Raw genomic sequence first — 19491 nt, forward strand, 5'->3', positions numbered from 1 at the left:
TTAACTGGAAAGAGAGTGCAGGAAAGGTCACGGAAGTCTCCAGAAATATAACCATATAACAATTTACAGCACGGAAACAGGCCATCTCGGCCCTTCTAATCCGTGCCGAACACTTACTCTCACCTAATCCCATCTACCTGCGCTCAGACCATAACCCTCCATTCCTTTCCCATCCATATACCTATCCAATTTATTTTTAAATTATGAAAACAAACCTGCCTTCACCACTTCCACTGGAAGCTCATTCCACACAGCTACCACTCTCTAAAGAAGTTCCCCTCATGTTGCCCCTAAGCTTTTGTCTCTTAATTCTCAAATCATGTCCTCTTGTTTGAATCTTCCCTACTCTCAAAGGAAAAAGCTTATCCACATCAACTCTGTCTATCCCTCTCATAATTTTAAAGACCTCTATCAAGTCCCCCCCCTTAACCTTCTGCGCTCCAAAGAATAAAGACAAATCTTGTTCAACCTTTCTCTAGCTTAGGTGCTGAAACCCAGGCAACATTCTAGTAAATCTCCTCTGTACTCTATTTTGTTGACATCTTTCCTATAATTTGGCGACCAGAATTGTACACCATATTCCAGAATTGGCCTCACCAATGCCTTGTACAATTTTAACATTACATCCCAACTTCTATACTCAATGCCCTGATTTATAAAGGCCAGCACACCAAAAGCTTTCTTTACCAGCCTATCTACGTGAGATTCCACCTTCAGGGAACTATGCACAGTTATTCCTAGATCCCTCTGTTCTACTGCATTCCTCAATTCGCCACCATTTACCATGTACGTCCTATTTTGATTTGTCCTACCTACCATGATGTAGCACCTCACAGTTATCAGCATTAAACTCCATCTGCCATCTTTCAGCACACTTTTCCCAAATGGCCTAAATCTCTCTATAGACTTTGAAAATCTACTTAATTATCCACAACACCACCTACCTTAGTATCTTCTGCGTACTTACTAATCCAATTTACCACACCATCATCCAGATCATTGATGTATATGACAAACAACAGTGGACCCAACACAGATCCCTGAGGCACCCCACTAGTCACCGGCCTCCAAACTGACAAACAGTTATCCAACATTACTCTCTGGTATCTCCCATTCAGCCACAGTTGCATCCATCTTGCTACTCCACTATTAATACCCCAAAATTGAACCTTCTTAACCAACCTTCCATGTGGAACCTTGTCAAAGGCCTTACTGAAGTCCATATGGACAACATCCACTGCTTTACCCTCATCAATTCCCCATGTAACCTCTTCAAAAAAATTCAAGAAAATTAGTCAAACATGACCTTCCAGGCACAAATCCATGCTGACTGTTCCTAATCAGACCCTGTTTATCCAGATGATTATATATATTATCTCTAAGTATCCTTTCCATTAATTTGCCCACCACTGACGTCAAACTAACAGGTCTATAATTGCTAGGTTTACTCTTAGAACCCTTTTTAACAATGGAACAACATGCGCAGTACGCCAATCTTCCGGCACCATTCCTGTGTTTAATGATATTTGAAATATTTCTGTCATAGCCCTTGCTATTTCTACACCAACTTCCCTCAATGTCCTAGGGAATATCCTGTCAGGACCTGGAGACTTATCCACTTTTATATTTTACAAAAGTGTCAGTACTTCCTCTTCTTTGATCCTCATAGCTTCCATAGCTACCCTACTTGTTTCCCTTACCTCACATAATTCAATATCCTTCTCATTGGTGAATACCGAAGAAAATAAATTGTTCAATATCTCCCCCATCTCTTTTGGCTCTGCAGATAGCTGTCCACTCTGACCCTCTAATGGGCCAATTTTATCCCTTGTTATCCTTTTGCTATTAATATAGCTGTAGAAATCCTTTGGATTTACTTTCACCTTACTTGCCAAAGCAACCTCATCTTCTTTTAGCTTTTCTAATTTCCTTCTTAAGATTCTTTTTACATTCTTTATACTCCTCAAGCACTTCATTTACTCCATGCTGCCTATAATTATTGTAGATCTCTCTTTTTTTCTGAACCGTGTCCAATTTCCCTTGAAAACCATGGCTCTTTCCAATTATTACTCTGTCCTTTCAACCGAACAGGGACATAAAGATTCTGTACTCTTAAAATTTCACCTTTAAATGTCCCCTATTTCTCTACTACATTCTTCCCATAAAACAAAATGTCCCAATTCACTACTTTTAAATCCTTTCGCATCTCCTCAAAGTTAGCATTTCTCCAATCAAAAATCTCAACCCTTGGTCCAGTTCTGACCTTCTCCATAATTATATTGAAACAAATGGTATTGTGATCACTGAACCCGAAGTGCTCCCCAACACATACCTCCGTCAACTGACCTGTCTCATTTCCTAACAGGAGGTCCAGCACTGCCCCTCCTCTAGTAGGTACCTCTATGTATTGCTGAAAAAAACGATCCTGCACACATTTTACAATCTCCAAACCATCCAGCCCTTTTAAAGAATGTGTTTCCCAGTTTGTGTGGAAAATTGAAATCTTCCACAATCACTACCTTGTGCTTACTACTAATATCTGCTATCTCCTTACATATTTGCTCTTCCAATTCTCGCTCCCCATTAGGCGGTTTATAATACACCCCTATAAGTGTTGCTACACCTTTCCCATTTCTCAGTTCCACCCAAATAGCCTACCTAGACGAGCCCTCTAATCTATCCTGCCAAAGCACTGCTGTAATATCTTCCCTGACAAGCAATGCAACACCTCCACCTCTTGCCCCTCCAATTCTATCACACCTGAAGCAACGAAATCCTGGAATATTTAGTTTCCAATCACAGCCCTTCTGCAACCATGTTTCACTAATCCCCACAACATCATACTTCCGGGTGTCAATCCAGACAGGCTCTAAGCTCATCCACCTTTCTTACAATGCTACATTAAAATATACACATTTAAGAAACCCACCACCTCTTATTCTCTGTTTATTATCTTTTTCTTCTTTCTCCCCTACACGTTGGGTCTGAAGGCTACCCTTCTCTGCCTCCTGCCTCACACCCTGTCTACTAGCTTTCTCTATTTGAGTCCCTCACCCCAACCGTTCTAATTTAAAGTCTCCCCAGTAGCCTTTGCAAATCTCCCCGCCAGGATATTGGTTCCCCTCAGGTTCAAGTGCAATGCGTCCTTTTTGTACAGGTCACACCTTCCCCAAAAGAGGTCCCTATGATCCAGAAACATAAATCCCTGCCCTCTGCACCAATCCCTCAGCCATGCATTTATCCTCCACCTCACTCCATTCCTACGCACTGTCGCATGGCACAGGCAGTAATCCTGAGATTGTTACTTTTGTGGTCCTTCTCCTTAACTCTCTTCCTTTTTCACACAGAGAATTGTGAATCTGTGGAATTCTCTGCCTCTGATAGAAACATAGAAAATAGGTGCAGGAGTAGGCCATTCGGCCCTTGGAGCCTGCACCGCCATTCACTATAATCATGGCTGATCATCCAACTCAGTGACCTGTACCTGCCTTCTCTCCATACCCCCTGATCCCTTTAGCCACAAGGGCCACATCTAACTCCCTCTTAAATATAGCCAATGAACTGGCCTCAACTACCTTCTGTGGCAGAGAATTCAATGATCACATTGAATGGCTTGAAGGGCCGTGTGGCATACTCCTGCACCTATTTTCTATGTTTCTATCATGGCTGATCATCCACAATCAGTACCCCGTTCCTGCCTTCTCCCCATATCCCTGACCCCGCTATCTTCAAGAGCCCTATCTAGCTCTCTCTTGAAAATTTCCAGAGAACTGGCCTCCACCACCCTCTGAGGCAGAGAATTCCACTCTCACCCATCTAAATTCTAGTGAATATAACCATATAACCATTATATGGTTATATGGTTATATGAATATAAGCCCAGTTGGTCCATTCTTTCATCACATATCAGTCCCGCCATCCTAGGAATTAACCTGGTGAACCTATGCTGCACTCCCACAATAGCAAGAATGGCCTTCCTCAAATTAGGAGACCAAAACTGCACACGATACTCCAGATGTGGTCTCACAGGGGCACTGTACAACTGCAGTAGGACCTCTTTGCTTCTACACTCAAATCCTCTCACTCTGAAGGCCAACATTCCATTTGCTTTCTTCACTGCCTGCTGTACCTGCATGCCTACTTTCAGTGACTGATGTACAAGGACATCCAGGTCTTGTTGCACCTCCCCTTTTCCTAACCTGACACCATTCAGCTAATAATCTGCCTCCTTGTTCTTGCCACCAAAGTGGCACCAAAGGCATAGACTACTTTCTAAATGGGGAGATAATCCAGAAATCGGAGGTGCAAAGGGACGTGGATGTTTTGGTGCAGCATTCCCAAAAAGTTAATCTGCTAGTCAAATCGGTAGTAAAGAAAGCAAACTCAATGTTAGCATTTATTTCAAGAGGGCCTGTATACAAAAACAGTGATGTAATGTCGAGGCTCTATAAGGTGCTGGTAACGCAGCATTTGGAATATTGTGAGCAATTTTGGGCACTGTATCTGAGGAAGGATGTGCTGGCTCTGGAGATAGTCCCGAGGAGGATTACAAGAATGATCCCAGGAATGAGTAGGTTAACCTATGATGAGTGTTTGCCGGCACTGGGCTTGTACTCACTGGTGTTTAGAAGAATGAGGGGGGGACCTCATTGAAACATACAGAATAGTGAAAGGCTTAGAGTGGATGTGGAGAGGATGTTTCCACTAGTGTGAGAGTCTAGCCTCAGAATTAAAGGGCAGATGAAGTAGGAAAGAGATGAGGAGGAATGTCTTTAGTCAGAGGGTGGTGAATCTGGAATTCTTTGCCACTGAAGGCTGTGGAGACCAAGTCAGTGGATAATTTTAAGGCAGAGATAGATAGATTCTTGATTAGTACAGGTGTCGGAGGTTATGGGGAGAAGGCTGGAGAATGGTTAGGAGTGTGAGGTAGATCAGCCATGATTGAATGGCAGAGAAGACTTGATGGGCTGAATGGCCGAATACTACTACTGTCACTTATGACCTTTTACCCTCATACTAATCTCATCTATTTGCAATGGATTTTTGTATCCTTCTATGCCGTACCTATTTAAATTGCGCATCTAAATGTCTCTTAAACAGTGATTTTTTCTGACTTTACCAACACATCGGTCAGCTAATTCCAGTTATCAATCACTATTTGTTTTAGGGAACATTTTCCTTTTAAATCCCCTTTAAAATTCTCTTCTCACCTTAAACTTATAGTCTTGTTTTTGATACCCCTATCATGATTTTAAATAAAGATTCCAACTATCTACCCTGTAAATGTCTTCCCTATCTTGTAACTTTAAGCATCTTTATCAGGTCACCCCTTAGCCCTCTTTGCTCCAAGGAAAACTATTCCTATCAATGTAATCTAGGAAACACCCTAGCAAATCTGCTCTACTCCCTCTCAGGTATATGTCCTTCCTACAGTGCAGATACCAGAACAGTGGTCTAACCAGAGTTTTGTAAAGTTGCAATGTAATTTCCCACATTTTTTGTTCTATTCCCTGACCCATGAAGTAAAGCTCCATGCCTTCTTTATTTTATCCATCCACTTCATCACTTTCAGGGAACAATGGACTTGAATCCCAAGGACCCTTGTTCCTCTGCATTCCTTAGCTCTATTTACTGTATACGTCATACCCTGATTTCATAAAACGCCTCACCTTGCACTTGTTGGGATTAAATTCCATCTGACAAAGCTCTGCCCATCTTTCAATCTGAACTGTATCCTGTGGTAGCCTTCGGCAACTATCCAATAAGTCAACTTTTGTGTCATTAGTAAACTTATTACTTGTAAGTTCTTCACTCGGATCCAAGTAGATGGGTATCAATGACTTTCATGGGCAAAAAAATGAGAGTAACACAGTGGGTCAGGCGGAATTTGTGGAGGGATTCGACAGACGATGTTTTGGGTCTAGACACTTCTTCAGTCTGATGTCTCCACAGATGCTGCCCGCCCACTGAAACACTCCAGCACATTGTATTTTACACTTTAATGTGAACGAAGGAGATTAGCAAGTTTGATCAGCTCATAGAGCAATCCCTTTCTGCCAATAATTGTTCTCTACAACTGATTCTCCTCACAATTGCAGCCAGATGATGTCTCAGCAACCCTACAGACAGGCAGTAAAGTTGTAACATGTGCCTCCATAACGTGAATTGGATATAACGTGATGGATAAATTAGGGAACATTATTTGTATTATCTGGGCTGAATTGTTTATAATGCAATTTCGAGGGGGTTGGGGAAGGCCAGGGAACAAAAAAAACATGTAACCTCCCTGCAGGAATCAGAAATTTTGGCCTTTCAGAGCAGCTTGTCAGTTTCACCTTGGGTTGCCATTGAAATTGACGAGCCATTGCTTGCAGTAATAAAAATAAGCATATCATATCATATCTATCTATATATTAAAACTCTGTGTGTGTTTGTGGGTGTACGTCAGATTCGATTTTCAGATTTTCTTTTAGATTAGATTTTTGGCCTTTGATTCCTTGGTCCGCCAAAACCACATGCAGATACTCCGACATTTTTTCCATTTCGCTAGCGATTTCACTTTTACATTCGCTAATCCACTCCTCATTACATTTAGACATTTTTATGTACACATTTTTTAATAAAATATCCCCCCCCCCCCCCCCCCCCCCCCCCCCCCCAGCTCCGTTCTGCTATAGCTTCTTTGTTCTACATATCTTGGGGCAGCGACTCCTCACGCGCTGAACCATATCATAACTGTAGGCGCAACTCGTGAAGCCTTGCGCGCTCATTCCTGCTGTGGGTTCACAGAGTCAGAAGCCGCTTCTCTTTCTCACTCTCTTCATTTGGCAGCCCGGCTCTCCTCCACCCCCCACCCTGCCCGCATCATGCCAAGTATGCTCGCGCCACGCCTCCGGCAGCTCGACTCCCCCACCCACCCCGCTCACTCCATTCTCTCTCCCCCCTCCTCTCTATCCCCCACCCCCTTCCCCTCCTCTCGCTCTCCCTCTCCCCGCTCTCCCTCTCTCTCCCGCTCCCCTCCCTCTCCCCCTCTCTCCCTCCCCCTCTCTCTCTATATTAATAAAACCCTGACCTTGTTTGCCCCGAATCGCAGCTTCTCGGGAAAATAAAACGACTCTGAAACGGTAGATTTTCTACATATTCCGGTAGAGATTTTTCCCGTGGAGACGAGATCTCGAAAATGTTGAAAAAATCCCATCTCCCACTCCCCCTCTCCCCTCTCCCCCCCCCCCCCCCTCCCCCTCCCCTCCGCCTCTCCCCCCCGCCTCTCCTCTCCCCTCCGCCTCTCCTCTCCCTCCCCTCCGCCTCTCCTCTCCCCTCCGCCTCTCCTCTCCCCTCCCCCTCTCCTCTCCCCTCTCCCCTCCCCTCTCCTCTCCCCTCCCCCTCCCTCCTCTCCCCTCTCGCTCTCCTCTCCCCTCCACCTCTCTCCTCTCTTTCTTTCCTTCTCACTCTCCCCCCTCTTTCTCTCTCTCTTCCCTCCCCTCTCCTCCCCTCTCCCTCTCTCTCTCTCCCTCTCCCTCCCCTCCACCTCTCCCCTCCACCTCTCCCCTCCCCTCCACCTCTCCCCTCCACCTCTCCCCCTCCACCTCTCCCCCTCCCCCTCTCCCCCTCTCCTCTCCCCTCCCCTCCCCCTCTCCCCTCCACCCTCCCCTCCCCTCTCCCTCTCCCCCCCCCTCCCTTCCACCCCTCTCTTCCCCTTCCCACTCCCTCCCCTCCCCCTCTCCCCTCCCCCTCTCCCCTCCTCCCCCCCATTCCTCTCTAACCCTCTCCCACTCCCCACTCTCTCCCCCCTTCCAGGGTATTGGAATGGTGGAACTAACAAATCCCCTGCTGAAGTATTACAATTGATGAAACGAGAGTGGGATCTGAGTGTTGAACAACAGAAACATTGTTTATTGGTTGTTATTGAGATTAGTGATTAAGCTACTTTCCCAACTGGGAATTGTCTTTATGGTTTTAAAGCAATTAGACTTTTAAGGATTTAGTAAACATGTTGAGACAGAATTGACACCCAGATAAAAGGAACATGATGAAAGAGTTACCTCTGAGTTACCTCAGTTAGATGGGGGAATCAAAGAAAAGGACCATATCAGTTAAGGAATGAAAGGCAGTAGGAGGTGGAAGATAGAAGTGGGATAAAAACATTTTGTTTTAAGTCAATAACATTTCTTCACCCACGACTAGTCACATCTTTCCATCTCCACCCTTTTCTGCTTTCTGCAGAGACCATTTCCTCCCCACCTAAACCATTTCCTCCGGTGGACTTTGCCCTGCAACCGCAGGAGATGCATCAGAACGTAACCCTTGTATATGTTGAGGAATATCAGTATATGAAGTTAGAGGAGATGCACGTGAACCTCTGTTTCACCTGGAAGAGCTGCTGGGGTCCCTGAATGGATATAAAGGAGAAGGGTAGAGATAGGTGCTAGGTCTCCTGAGATTGCAGAGGAAAGTACCTGGGGAGGAGGCAGTTTAGATGGGCAGGGTTGAGTGAATCATGGAGTTGCGGAGAGAGAGAGCGAGCGAAAGAAGAACTACGACACAGAGGAGACGGGCGAGGGATCCATCTACGACAGCAACACTCTCCTGCTGTTGTACATGTATCCCTCACCAGTGTCTCTTATATGTCACGCAGTTCTTCTCTCGTCCACGTCACCCCAGACAGAACAAGGATAGCGTTTTCTTGATCCTTGCCTTTCATTCCACCAGCCTCTGCATACAACATATTCTCCAACATTTCTGCCATCTCAACATGATCTCACAACCAGTCATGTCTTCCCATCCCCATCACTTTTGCCTTTCCATTGAGACCACTCCCTCTGCAACTCTTTTTTTCACATCCTTTCTCACCCAAACTGTCCCCTCCCTGGGGACTTCACCCTGCAACCTCAGGAGATGTAACACCTGTATGTCAGGTTTGACCTGGAGATTGACACAAAAAGCTGGAGTAACTCAGCGGGACAGACGGCATCTTTGGAGAGAAACTAATCTTGTTTCAGGAATACCTTCAGGGATCGCATACCTCGACTCCATCCTATTTCCCCCCCGGTCCAATCCCTCACTACTTATGTCCAACTACCTACCTCAGATGCCTTTTTTTCAAAAAGATATGAACATTGACTTCTCTAACTTCAAGTAACCCTTGCTTTCCATCCCCTCCCCCTTCCCAGTTCTCTGACCAGTCTAAAGGGCTTGTCCCACTTAGGCGACTTCTTTTGCGAGTGCAGGCGACTGTCATAGTCTTGTTGAATCACTGAAAAAGTGAATGTATCAAACTCATCCTACGACTATGTAGAAGACATCCTACAACTATGTAGGACAAGCTACGACTTAATCGCCGATACACTCGTGACAATTGGCGACCAAAGAGTGGAGACTGAGAACGACCCCCTTCGACTTACAGACGACTACACCCATGATCACAGAAAGTAAGCTACGACTGGCTACGACTCTATATAGTCGTAAGATCACCTATAAAAATGACGTTAGATTTTTCAGATATATTCTTTTAAATTCTGTGAATTGCTTGTTTTAGTGTTAGATTTATCAAGATGTATGACAATAAAATCCTTTTAAATACAGTGCATTTGAAGTGCTTGTGTCTGTTTTCTTCATCAAAATAAATGTGAAAAGACAAACTTTAAATACAGTGCACTCCTTCCTTGTGTTTGTGTGTGTTTCAATGATCTAAATATATGAGAAATGAAATATGAGATATGTGATGACATGAGGGACTACTATGAATTGATATTCATATATCAATTTGAGGTTAAAAAGTCACGAATTTCCTTTATTGGTAATGAAACATACAAAAATCTTATAAACAAACAAATGTTTGGTGTTGTTGAGGGTTGTGCCCTGCCCCTGCACTGAAGCCTTCTCCTCTGAGCCATGTCTCACACCGTTTGATCCACTGAAAGAAAAATTGCACAATGACCACGCACTGGAATGACAGCTGTTTACATACCTTTTTTTCTCAATGAGCCAATGAAAATGACTGGTCAGCAAAGGCAATTAACTAAGACTACCTATGACCCCACTACCTAGACCTACAACTACAAATGTATCAATTTTCTCTATGGCGACCATACTGAGGCCTCAACTAGTTCCCAGAATGCGGGAACTCCTCCCGACCATGAAGGAGACCACCTGTAATAATAATAATAATAAGACATTTTATTTAATGGGCACCTTTCAGACATCTCAAGGACACCTTACATAGTAATCGGAATAAAAACATATAATCGGAATAAAACAAGTAATAAAGACATCACAGAGACACAAATTAAAAACAGAATTCAATCCAAAAACAGAAAATCAAAAACACAGTGTGAATGTGGAGATCTTGTGGCGAGCGCAGAGTCTTCTAAACTCGCCAAAGAAGTCGCCTAAGTGGGACAGGCCCTTTACTGTCTCCGATTACATTTTATCTCTGCACCGCCCGCTCCCCTGACATCAGTCCGAAGAAGGGTCTCAACCCAAAAAGTCACCTATTCCCTCTCTCCTGAGATGCTGCCTGCTGAGTTACTTCAGCATTTTGTGTCTATCTTCGATTTAAACCAGCATCTGCAGTTCTTTCCTACATATTAGTATCAGGAATAGTTAGTTAAATTGAATAAATAACTAGGAACCTCCGTACTCTGGTGCATTTCTAACTGCTATTTTGATGTTATTCAGTTATTAAAGGTCCCAGGTGTCTACCAGAAATAGCTTGTTATAGCACAGAAATAAATATCACATTGTAAATCTGTGTTAATTGTAGGTACACTGTGAATGTGCTTATAAGTTCGAGCATGTTGTTTCTTGTGGTTATGATGCATTTTCTAGATCCATTTGTTTTCTTTTTCTGCTCTTATTTGTCTCACCTTTTCTTGATTTCCATGTTAACATGTTACAAACTTTCAATTTAGTAGTTTTTTTAAAGAGCTAAGGGTTGCAAAGTAGCAACACTATGGAACAAAGTTTACTATGGCAATTTGCATCTTGCAGGCCTTGAAATTAAAATTGGAACAGGAGGTGTAAGCAATAGTTTTTACTTGTCAATTAATTTTTAAAAGATTTCTGCCTCGTGTACGAACATAAATGGTGAGAAAAGATAGTGCACTATACAGAAGATGAATGCAGATGAAGATGGCAGATCACAATTAGAAAAAAACGGCACCATTGGCACTTGCTAGCTTGGAAATTCGCATCCCCTAAAAAAACTAAAATGTATTGGATTGGTAGGAATTAGGAAATAGTAAGAAGTGGGAACTGGAAGTAGATAAATCATTTCTATTAACTTAAATTGGAAAGGAACTGGAGTATGATGTTGGAAATATATGTACCATTTTCCAAACTTGGATGTAGACAAAATAGCTTGTGCACCAGTGTAAACTGCACCAGACCACCATCTTGTGGCAGTAAATTTGCATTACAAGTTCACCTGAGGGGTACGGTATGTCACCATAGAATTGTAGATAAATGTTTGCAGAGGCTGTGATTATAAATGCTGCCTTAAAAGTATAACTCATGGCAGTTATGATAGCATGAATAGGAAATACATATTTAAATAAGCACTTTAATATTTTGATGTTGATGAACTGATTGTATGTTGATATAAAATTGAGACACTATTAACATTATTGTGGTATCAAACAATTAAGAAAAATTAAATTACATTGACAGTCTGTAAATTATGGCTATAATTAGTTCAACTTTTGGTTAACTTGAACCCTTTCAAAACCATCGAGTGCAGTTAATAAATTAAAGTAAGTTACAATTTTTTGCAAAAGGAACACTTTTTAGTTAAAGATAAATAGTAGGCATTGAACTGCAGGTGTTTTTTTGACTCGGCCACAGTAGAAAATATATCTAAATTAAAGCCGTAAATGCCTGTCAGAGTTCGATAGAACGTAACCATGTTTCAGGTACCATTTGCTGCAATTTTAACCTATTTCAAGATTTTTTTGGTTTTAATTCTTGTTCTCTGCCCTTGAGTAATATTTTGTGTTGCATCTTCGAACTTAACAATTTCAGATATGTAGATACATCTATAATAATGATCATGCTTGAATCATCTATTGGGTATTTAGATCAATGCTCATGAGGTTCAAGTTGAGTTTTAATTTTACACATGGAAATATATTTATAAATTAAATTTATATTCTACTTTTGTTTTAATGCCAAATACATTATTTTAAACTGTTCAGTTTTAAGCATAAGATAGACACAAAGTGCTGGAGTAACTCAGCAGGTCAAGCAGCATTTCTGGAGAGAAGGAATAGGTGATGTTTTGGGTAGGAACCCTTTTTCAGTCTGAAGAAGGGTTCCAACCCGAAACGTCATCATATGTTTCTTTTCTCCAGAGATGCTGCCTGACCTGCTGAGTTACTCCAGCATTTTGTGTTGATCTTTGATATAAACCAGCATCTGCAGTTCCTTCCTACTTGGTTTTAAGCTTTGTTTGGAAGATATGTAACCCATGCATTATAGGCATTGTAGCCAATTACTGTAAAGGAAATATTAATGTTCAACTACCTGTACAATAATCATTTTGGGATTAAGTTCTGGATTCCCTATTGTTTTATTCAGCATTGTGCAGTGTTAGCTAAGCTTTGCAGTTTTTTACCATGCACATTTAAACACCTTTCTGAGCAGCAGAAATGAATGTATAAAATTAACTTTATTTCTGAACTATTTTCCAGCAAAGTGCTAAATAATCATTTCAATAATAACATAACTGATAAGAAAAGGCACGATCCTTGATTGTACCTTTGGCCTTAATGTTGAGGAATTTGCTTTTTGTGGAGCTTTCAGTATATTCTTACACAAGAAACCAGTATTATGGTGCAATATTTGTTGTGCAGTAGATTGTGTAATTTTTACTTTGGGCGGAATGATTTGGTACTGTAAAGGATGTGAACAGTCAGGTCGATGATCACAACGAGGTCGTTACTGTGTTCCGTGACAGTTGGGTGTATGTAAAGCATGTGCTGCGATAATTTTCTTCTTCCGTGTTGGTTGATTGCTTTGCTGTTGATAATGTATTGATTTAGACCCTCTTGACTGCATCATTTATGTTTAGAACAAGTAAGATATTTATCTGTTACATATTTTGATAAAAAAAACTTAATTGTGATAGCTTAAATTATAATAGTTGATTTCCCTGTTTGACACCATGTGAGACTAGGAACTGTTGTATTGGAGTTAAGCCGCTTGAAATATTCTGTAGGTATGTTTTAGAATGAGTTTACAATATATAGAGTAAAAGTCAATTTGATCTTTCTTGTTGGGATTTGATTTGAACAGATAATCTTTATTTTCTGGTTAACTTCTATCCATTGTTTAATGAGGTGTTGCAATGTCTGTTCTTTGCAGGACAGAAATTACTGCCAATATGCTTCACCCCATTTATTGGGTGGAAATAAATACTGCAAAGAGATATTTTGGAAAGTGAATAAATTACAGCATATTTGCTAAAATATATATTTTAAAGTTGTTTTATCAATGAAGATGTGTTGTATTGGTCATTTAGTCATATGGTCCAAATGACAATATTAAATGCTCAGAAACCTGCTTCAATAAGTTCTCTTGTTGTGTGGTAAAATGTTGAGCCAAACAGAATAGTGCTGGCCTTGTCTGGTAAACCTCCAAGTCTGGTTAACCTCCTCTGTACCCTTTCCAAAGCTTCCAATTCATTCCTATGAAGGGGCGACCAGAACTGCACGCAATATTCCAAATATGGCCTAACCAAAGTTTTATAAAACTGCATCATCACATCCTGACTGATACTCCTATGAAGGCAAGCATATTGTACTCCTATATAGAAAGGCATACGATGTATGTATAGGTATATGATGTTCATAAATTGGCATATGACATATCTATGCAATACATTATTTATGTATTGCATAGATATGTCATATGCCAATTTATGTACATCATATACCTATAGTTAAATAGGTAAACCCATGTTATAACAGACCATAATGGTTCTTTATTGTCATGTGTGCACTGCACAGTGAAATTCTTGCACACGTGGCCATATTTTGGCACAATTTACAAAGGAAAAAGTCCAAAGTCAAAAGGTCCTGTCTTGCATGTTGGATGTTCTGGAGCTCTCCCGATCCTGGTAAATCCCAAGCTGCTGCAGGGCGTCCTCCATCGCCCCGGACCTTATGATGGGGGTACAACAAGGAAACCTGCAGGAGGTCTGCCTGCTCCTGTGTTCTTTGGTGGTAGAAATTTGGGGTTTGGGAGGTGCTGGTGGAATAGTATGAGTGAGTAACTGCTGTGCATTTGGAACATTTCGCACACTGGAACCACTGCAGAACTGCTGGAAATATTCCCGAATTTATTGGTTGCGTGTATTCAGGTAGAAAAGCTCTAGCTTTGGAATTTTCTTGATATGTCTGCCTTTCTATTTTCTTAATGCACTTCTGAAAACCTATCTCTGACCAAACGTTTGGTAACCTGCACTAATAAGTCCTTGCGTGTTGTAAAATATTGTTTGATAACACCCCTCAAAGCTATTTGGGACATTTTACGACATTTCAAGGCACTTAAGTACAAGTTTATTTTTAATTCTAATATGATTATAATGGTAAATATAATAGAAGCCTTGCTTATGTGTATACCTTTAAAAAAACATAATATGTAACATATAAGTATAATTATTTCCAGTTGAATGAATTATGTGCTGCGATAAATCTAAAACATAAGGAGTAATTCAGTGCATTTTCTCTTTCTCCAGACCAGAATCAGTAGAAGCGAGCCCCGTGGTGGTAGAAAAATCAAACAGTTATCCACACCAATTATATACCAGCAGTTCTCATCATTCGCACAGTTACATTGGTTTGCCTTATGCAGTAAGTTATTTAATTAATAGAATAACTGCATTTCAACATGCATACTTTAATTTCAAATTAGTACTTTTTTTCTGATGATCTGACTGTATAATCATCTCAGAATATAATATTAATTGGGCTATGAGACAAGTATTGCCCATTTTGCATCTTCTCTAGCTACAGGTGAGGTCCAGACAACTTAGGTGTAGCCATTTTTGTTCCTTAATATTTATTACATTGATATATAATCGTTTATTTTGCTTGTTTTTGTGCATTGTTACTGAGTGTTTTTATTTTTCCTATAATTGTTAATAGACTTTTTAAAAGACAGACTTCATTTGTGGGCATTATTTCTTATCTGCTTGTGATATCTATTATTGAGACAGACACAAAAATCAAAGTTATGTTTCTACAAATACCAGAAATGAGTTCCAACATAGTTTTAAATTACCAGCGTACTGCTAAACATCTGATGGTAGTTTTTAAAACTGAATGTGAACAGATACGTAGACAGGCTGTTAAAATATATTTTGTGTTCCACACCAGGTCATCGGAAATGTCCTCGTTCTTCAGGGAACGGGGATTCCCCTCCACCACCATTGATGAGGCTCGCACCAGGGTCTCATCCATACCCCGCAACACTGCTCACTCTCCCCATCCCCGCACTCACAACGAGGGCAGAGTCCCCCTAGTCCTCACCTTTCACCCCACCAGCCGGCAAATACAACAAATAATCCTCCGCCATTTCCGCCACCTCCAACGTGACCCCACCACTGGCCACATCTTCCCATCTCCCCCATGTCTGCCTTCCGCAAAGACCGCTCCCTCCGCAACTCCCTTGTCAATTCTTCCCTTCCCTCCCGCACCACCCCCTCCCCGGGCACATTTCTGTTGCAAACCGCAAGAAATGCAACACCTGTCCCTTCACCTCCCCCCTCGACTCCATTCAAGGACCCAAGCAGTCGTTCCAGGTGCGACTAAGGTTCACCTGTATCTCCTCCAACCTCATCTACTGCATCCGCTGCTCTAGATGTCAGCTGATTTACATTGGGGAGACTAGGCGGAGGTTGGGCGATCGTTTTGCCGAACACCTCCACTCAGTCCGCAATAACCTACCTGAACTCCCGGTGGCTCAGCACTTCAACTACCCCTCCCATTCCCAATCCGACCTCTCTGTCCTGGGTCTCCTCCATTGCCAGAGTGAGCAACACCGGAAATTGGAGGAACAGCACCTCATATTCCGCCTGGGTTGCTTGCGTCCGGATGGCATGAACGTTGAATTCTCCCAGTTTTGCTAGCCCTTGCTGTCTCCTCCCCTTCCTTAACCCTCGAGCTGTCTCCTCCCATCCCCCCGCCCTCGGGCTCCTCCTCCTTTTTACCTTCCTTCCCCCCCCCCCCCCCCCCCCCCCCCCATCAGTCTGAAAAAGGGTTTCGGCCCGAAACGTCGCCTATTTCCTTCGCTCCATAGATGCTGCTGCACCTGCTGAGTTTCTCCAGCATTTTTGTGTACCTTCGATCTTCCAGCATCTGCAGTTCCTGCTTGAACAAAATATATTTTTGGCCTGGTTGCTTTATTTCACAACAATTAAAAGTTTTGTAGATGACAATTTAATAATTGTACTAATGTTAGTTCTTGGTAGGAAAATGTTGTGGGGGTACAATAATTTGTAACTTTTTGAAGAACAAATTGTATTGATGAGTCAGCTGCCTTCGGTCCAATTAGAAATTAAGTTTTCATAGATAGCTTATGTAGTAGTTGCGATGGTAATGCCTGACTTTCAACCTATAGTGGTAGACAAATGAAATTTACTATCTGCAGTAATTTATTTCACAATAATTAACATTATCAGATTAACTTATAAAGGTGATTACCTTGATATTTGAAATGATACACAAGTGTGGTAAGATTTTATGTTCTTTTGTTAGGTCCAGAGAATTTAAAAAAATGGTGCTGAATAGAATGTATTCACTGTAAAGCTGCAAGTGTTTGATGTATGCTTCATCACTGAATACATTATTTATGAAAATAATACAACAAATAAATAAAATTGGTTGCCTTGAAATCTATTTTTTTTTCTTCAATTGTAGGACCACAACTATGGTGCTCGTCCTCCACCAACACCCCCTGCATCGCCTCCTCCACCAGTTGTGATAGGAAAAAATGAAGTGAGCATATTCACCACTGCTAATTTTGATGAAACCTCCAGTGCCACCACGATCAGCACTTCTGAGGATGGAAGTTACGGAACAGATATTACCAGGTGCATCTGTGGATTCACCCATGATGATGGATACATGATCTGTTGTGATAAATGCAGGTAGGATTGCATGATTTTAACCGTTGCCTTTCATCTGTGTCTTGAGTTACATGATAGTTTTCTATTTGAAAGGATGATTTTGGATTCCTCTTAAGGGAAGCTTATTCTTTTAGCCTGGCAGAACTAGGAATATGTCAGAGAAGTATTGGCTGAGCTAGCCTCATCATCGGCCTCAGCACCTTTATTTTGCATGGGATACAATGAAAAAAATCTTGCTCAACGTTTAGTTTCCCAGGCTGAAATTTATGCACTGAGGTCAGGAGTGACTTAGTCATCTGCTTCAAGCTTCAAAGATATTTTAATGTTTGTACAGGGATAATATAATGTTAGTCGCTTAGTTAAAATATTGGAAGGAAGAAAATTGCTGAATGGTCTTGATAGATTAGACACAAAGAGTGTTTTTCCACTTTCTGTAAGCAAGTTCAAGAATCAAATATGAAAATCTCAAGAAAATAGATAATGTGGAGGGAATGCACAATAGTTGTGGTGAATGGTGGCTGTGGCAGACGCCTTCCGTAGGTGCCGCTGCGTCAGGCGCCTTGTGAAGTTGCCTCTGAGAGGCTAGCGCCTCACGGCCCGGCAGTGTAGCCTCGCAGGCCTTGCGGGTCGGAACCTCCCGAGTCAGAGGTGGTAGAGCCTCGTGGGTATATGTGCTGCATGTTCTGTGTAAAGTACTTATAAATATTGAGAAGCTCTTTCTAGCATAATTTCTGGATCTGAAGAGCTTTGCTCTGATAAAGTGTGGTTTACTAAACTTTGATAGAGTCTGAAGATAAATAGTGCAAGGTTCATTTTGGAAAAATAGGAAAAAGGCATAAATATGGAGAGAGTATTTCTGCTTAAGAGGTCTTGCAGAAATGGTGAGAAGTTTGCGGTGTTCTCCAATAAATGCAATGAAGAATGCAGGAGTAAGATTTTTCAGACTGGTATGAACGTTGAACTTGTTACCACATGGAGTTTCATGAGGCAACTAGCAGAGAAGCATTTATATACTACATAAGTGCAGTAGAAAGATCTGCTGTTTGGGTGAAATGGAGTGGGATGAGAGATATGTGGAGCATGAATTCTAATGTGGATCAATTAGTCCAAATTTTTGGTCCAAGTTTTGTCCAAATCTTGTCAGTGGTCCAAATTCACCACAAGACATTCCACATCAAATTTCATATCCAGATGGCCTATCAAGACTATTTCATCATGTGGAAATTGAATAGCCAATTTAACAGCCAATGGTCAGAGGATACTGGAAATATCCATTAATTGTGCTTCTTACTGAGTTTACAGGATTGAAAAGAGCTACAACATTTTTTCAAAGCAAATTATAACAGTAGGCAGGTAAAATCACTGGTTATAATTACCATAATTTTGAATAACAAAATTGTTACTAGATTCTCCTTGTGTGCTAACAATCTGAACAAGAACAGGACTTAAAAAAATAACAATGGAAAGGATTTAAAAAAGATTATAGCATTAGTGAATTCAAGTATGTGATTTTTAAAAGCTTGTTCCTAAATATCTATGATCATTTAAAATTACTTTCCATCCAAAGTGGCGTTCCTCAGAGTATCCATTCATTGCTGCCCACAGTGAGTTGTTGCATAGAGTTTGGGGCACTCTATTTGTATCATGTCTCCATGCATATACTTGAAGATTTATAATTGTGATGTTGGATACTCCATATGGAAAATATTTAACACAGTATGTCCTGTATTTGAGAAATACCTGGACAGTTAATATTTTTAAAATGTGTTGGGAAAATGCTGTGGTAAAGTTCACAACCATTCATTAGAATGGCCGTATTGGTTTTTGTTCTGCTTTTTAAGATTGGATGACCTGGTAGGTTCACTGTTTATTGACTATTCCTTATGGCACGAGAAAGTAATGTTGATCGATCTTCTTGAACTGCTGCAGTCGTTTTGAAAGTTACTCTCTCAGTTTTGTGGGAAGAGGTTTCCAGAATTGAGATCCAATAGTGATGCAGGAATGACAATGTATTTCCAAGTCAAGATATTGTACAATTTGAAGGGGAGCATATATATCGTGGTATTCCCATGCAGCTGAGGCTCTTGTCCTTGGGCTTGAAGGTTTAAGAAATGCTGTTGGAGAAGCCTGAGGAAGGAACTGTAACTACATTACATTGGTGGTGAAGTTTGTTTATATTTAGGATGGCAGATGATGTCCCACTCAGATGTGTTCCTTCTAAATGATGTTGAGTTTCTTGCGTGTTGTTGTAGTTGCACATGCAAATATTGGAGAATATTCCATCACATGGCAGGCAGTGAATTATTCACCACAGGATGTACAAATCACTTGTTCTTTTCGTCCACATTTATATGCCTATGTTAGTT

General features: G+C 41.3%; 1 protein-coding gene across 7 annotated transcripts in view; it reads left to right on the top strand.

Moving 5' to 3' along the window:
• kmt2e (lysine (K)-specific methyltransferase 2E) overlaps positions 1-19491 on the top strand; it is a 98046-nt gene that overhangs the window by 18956 nt on the left and 59599 nt on the right. For all 7 annotated transcript variants that reach the window (XR_008725239.1, XM_055653177.1, XM_055653176.1 and 4 more), the window contains exons 3-4: positions 14735-14849; positions 16917-17146. Coding sequence is in view for 6 of the 7 variants with exons in the window: in XM_055653177.1 (XP_055509152.1) it covers positions 14735-14849; positions 16917-17146 (345 nt within the window). In the remaining variant the exon portion in view is untranslated. The remainder of the gene's footprint in view (positions 1-14734; positions 14850-16916; positions 17147-19491) is intronic.

This window comes from Leucoraja erinacea, chromosome 22 (assembly GCF_028641065.1).
Source record: "Leucoraja erinacea ecotype New England chromosome 22, Leri_hhj_1, whole genome shotgun sequence".
In the NCBI taxonomy this organism is placed as follows: domain Eukaryota; kingdom Metazoa; phylum Chordata; class Chondrichthyes; order Rajiformes; family Rajidae; genus Leucoraja; species Leucoraja erinaceus.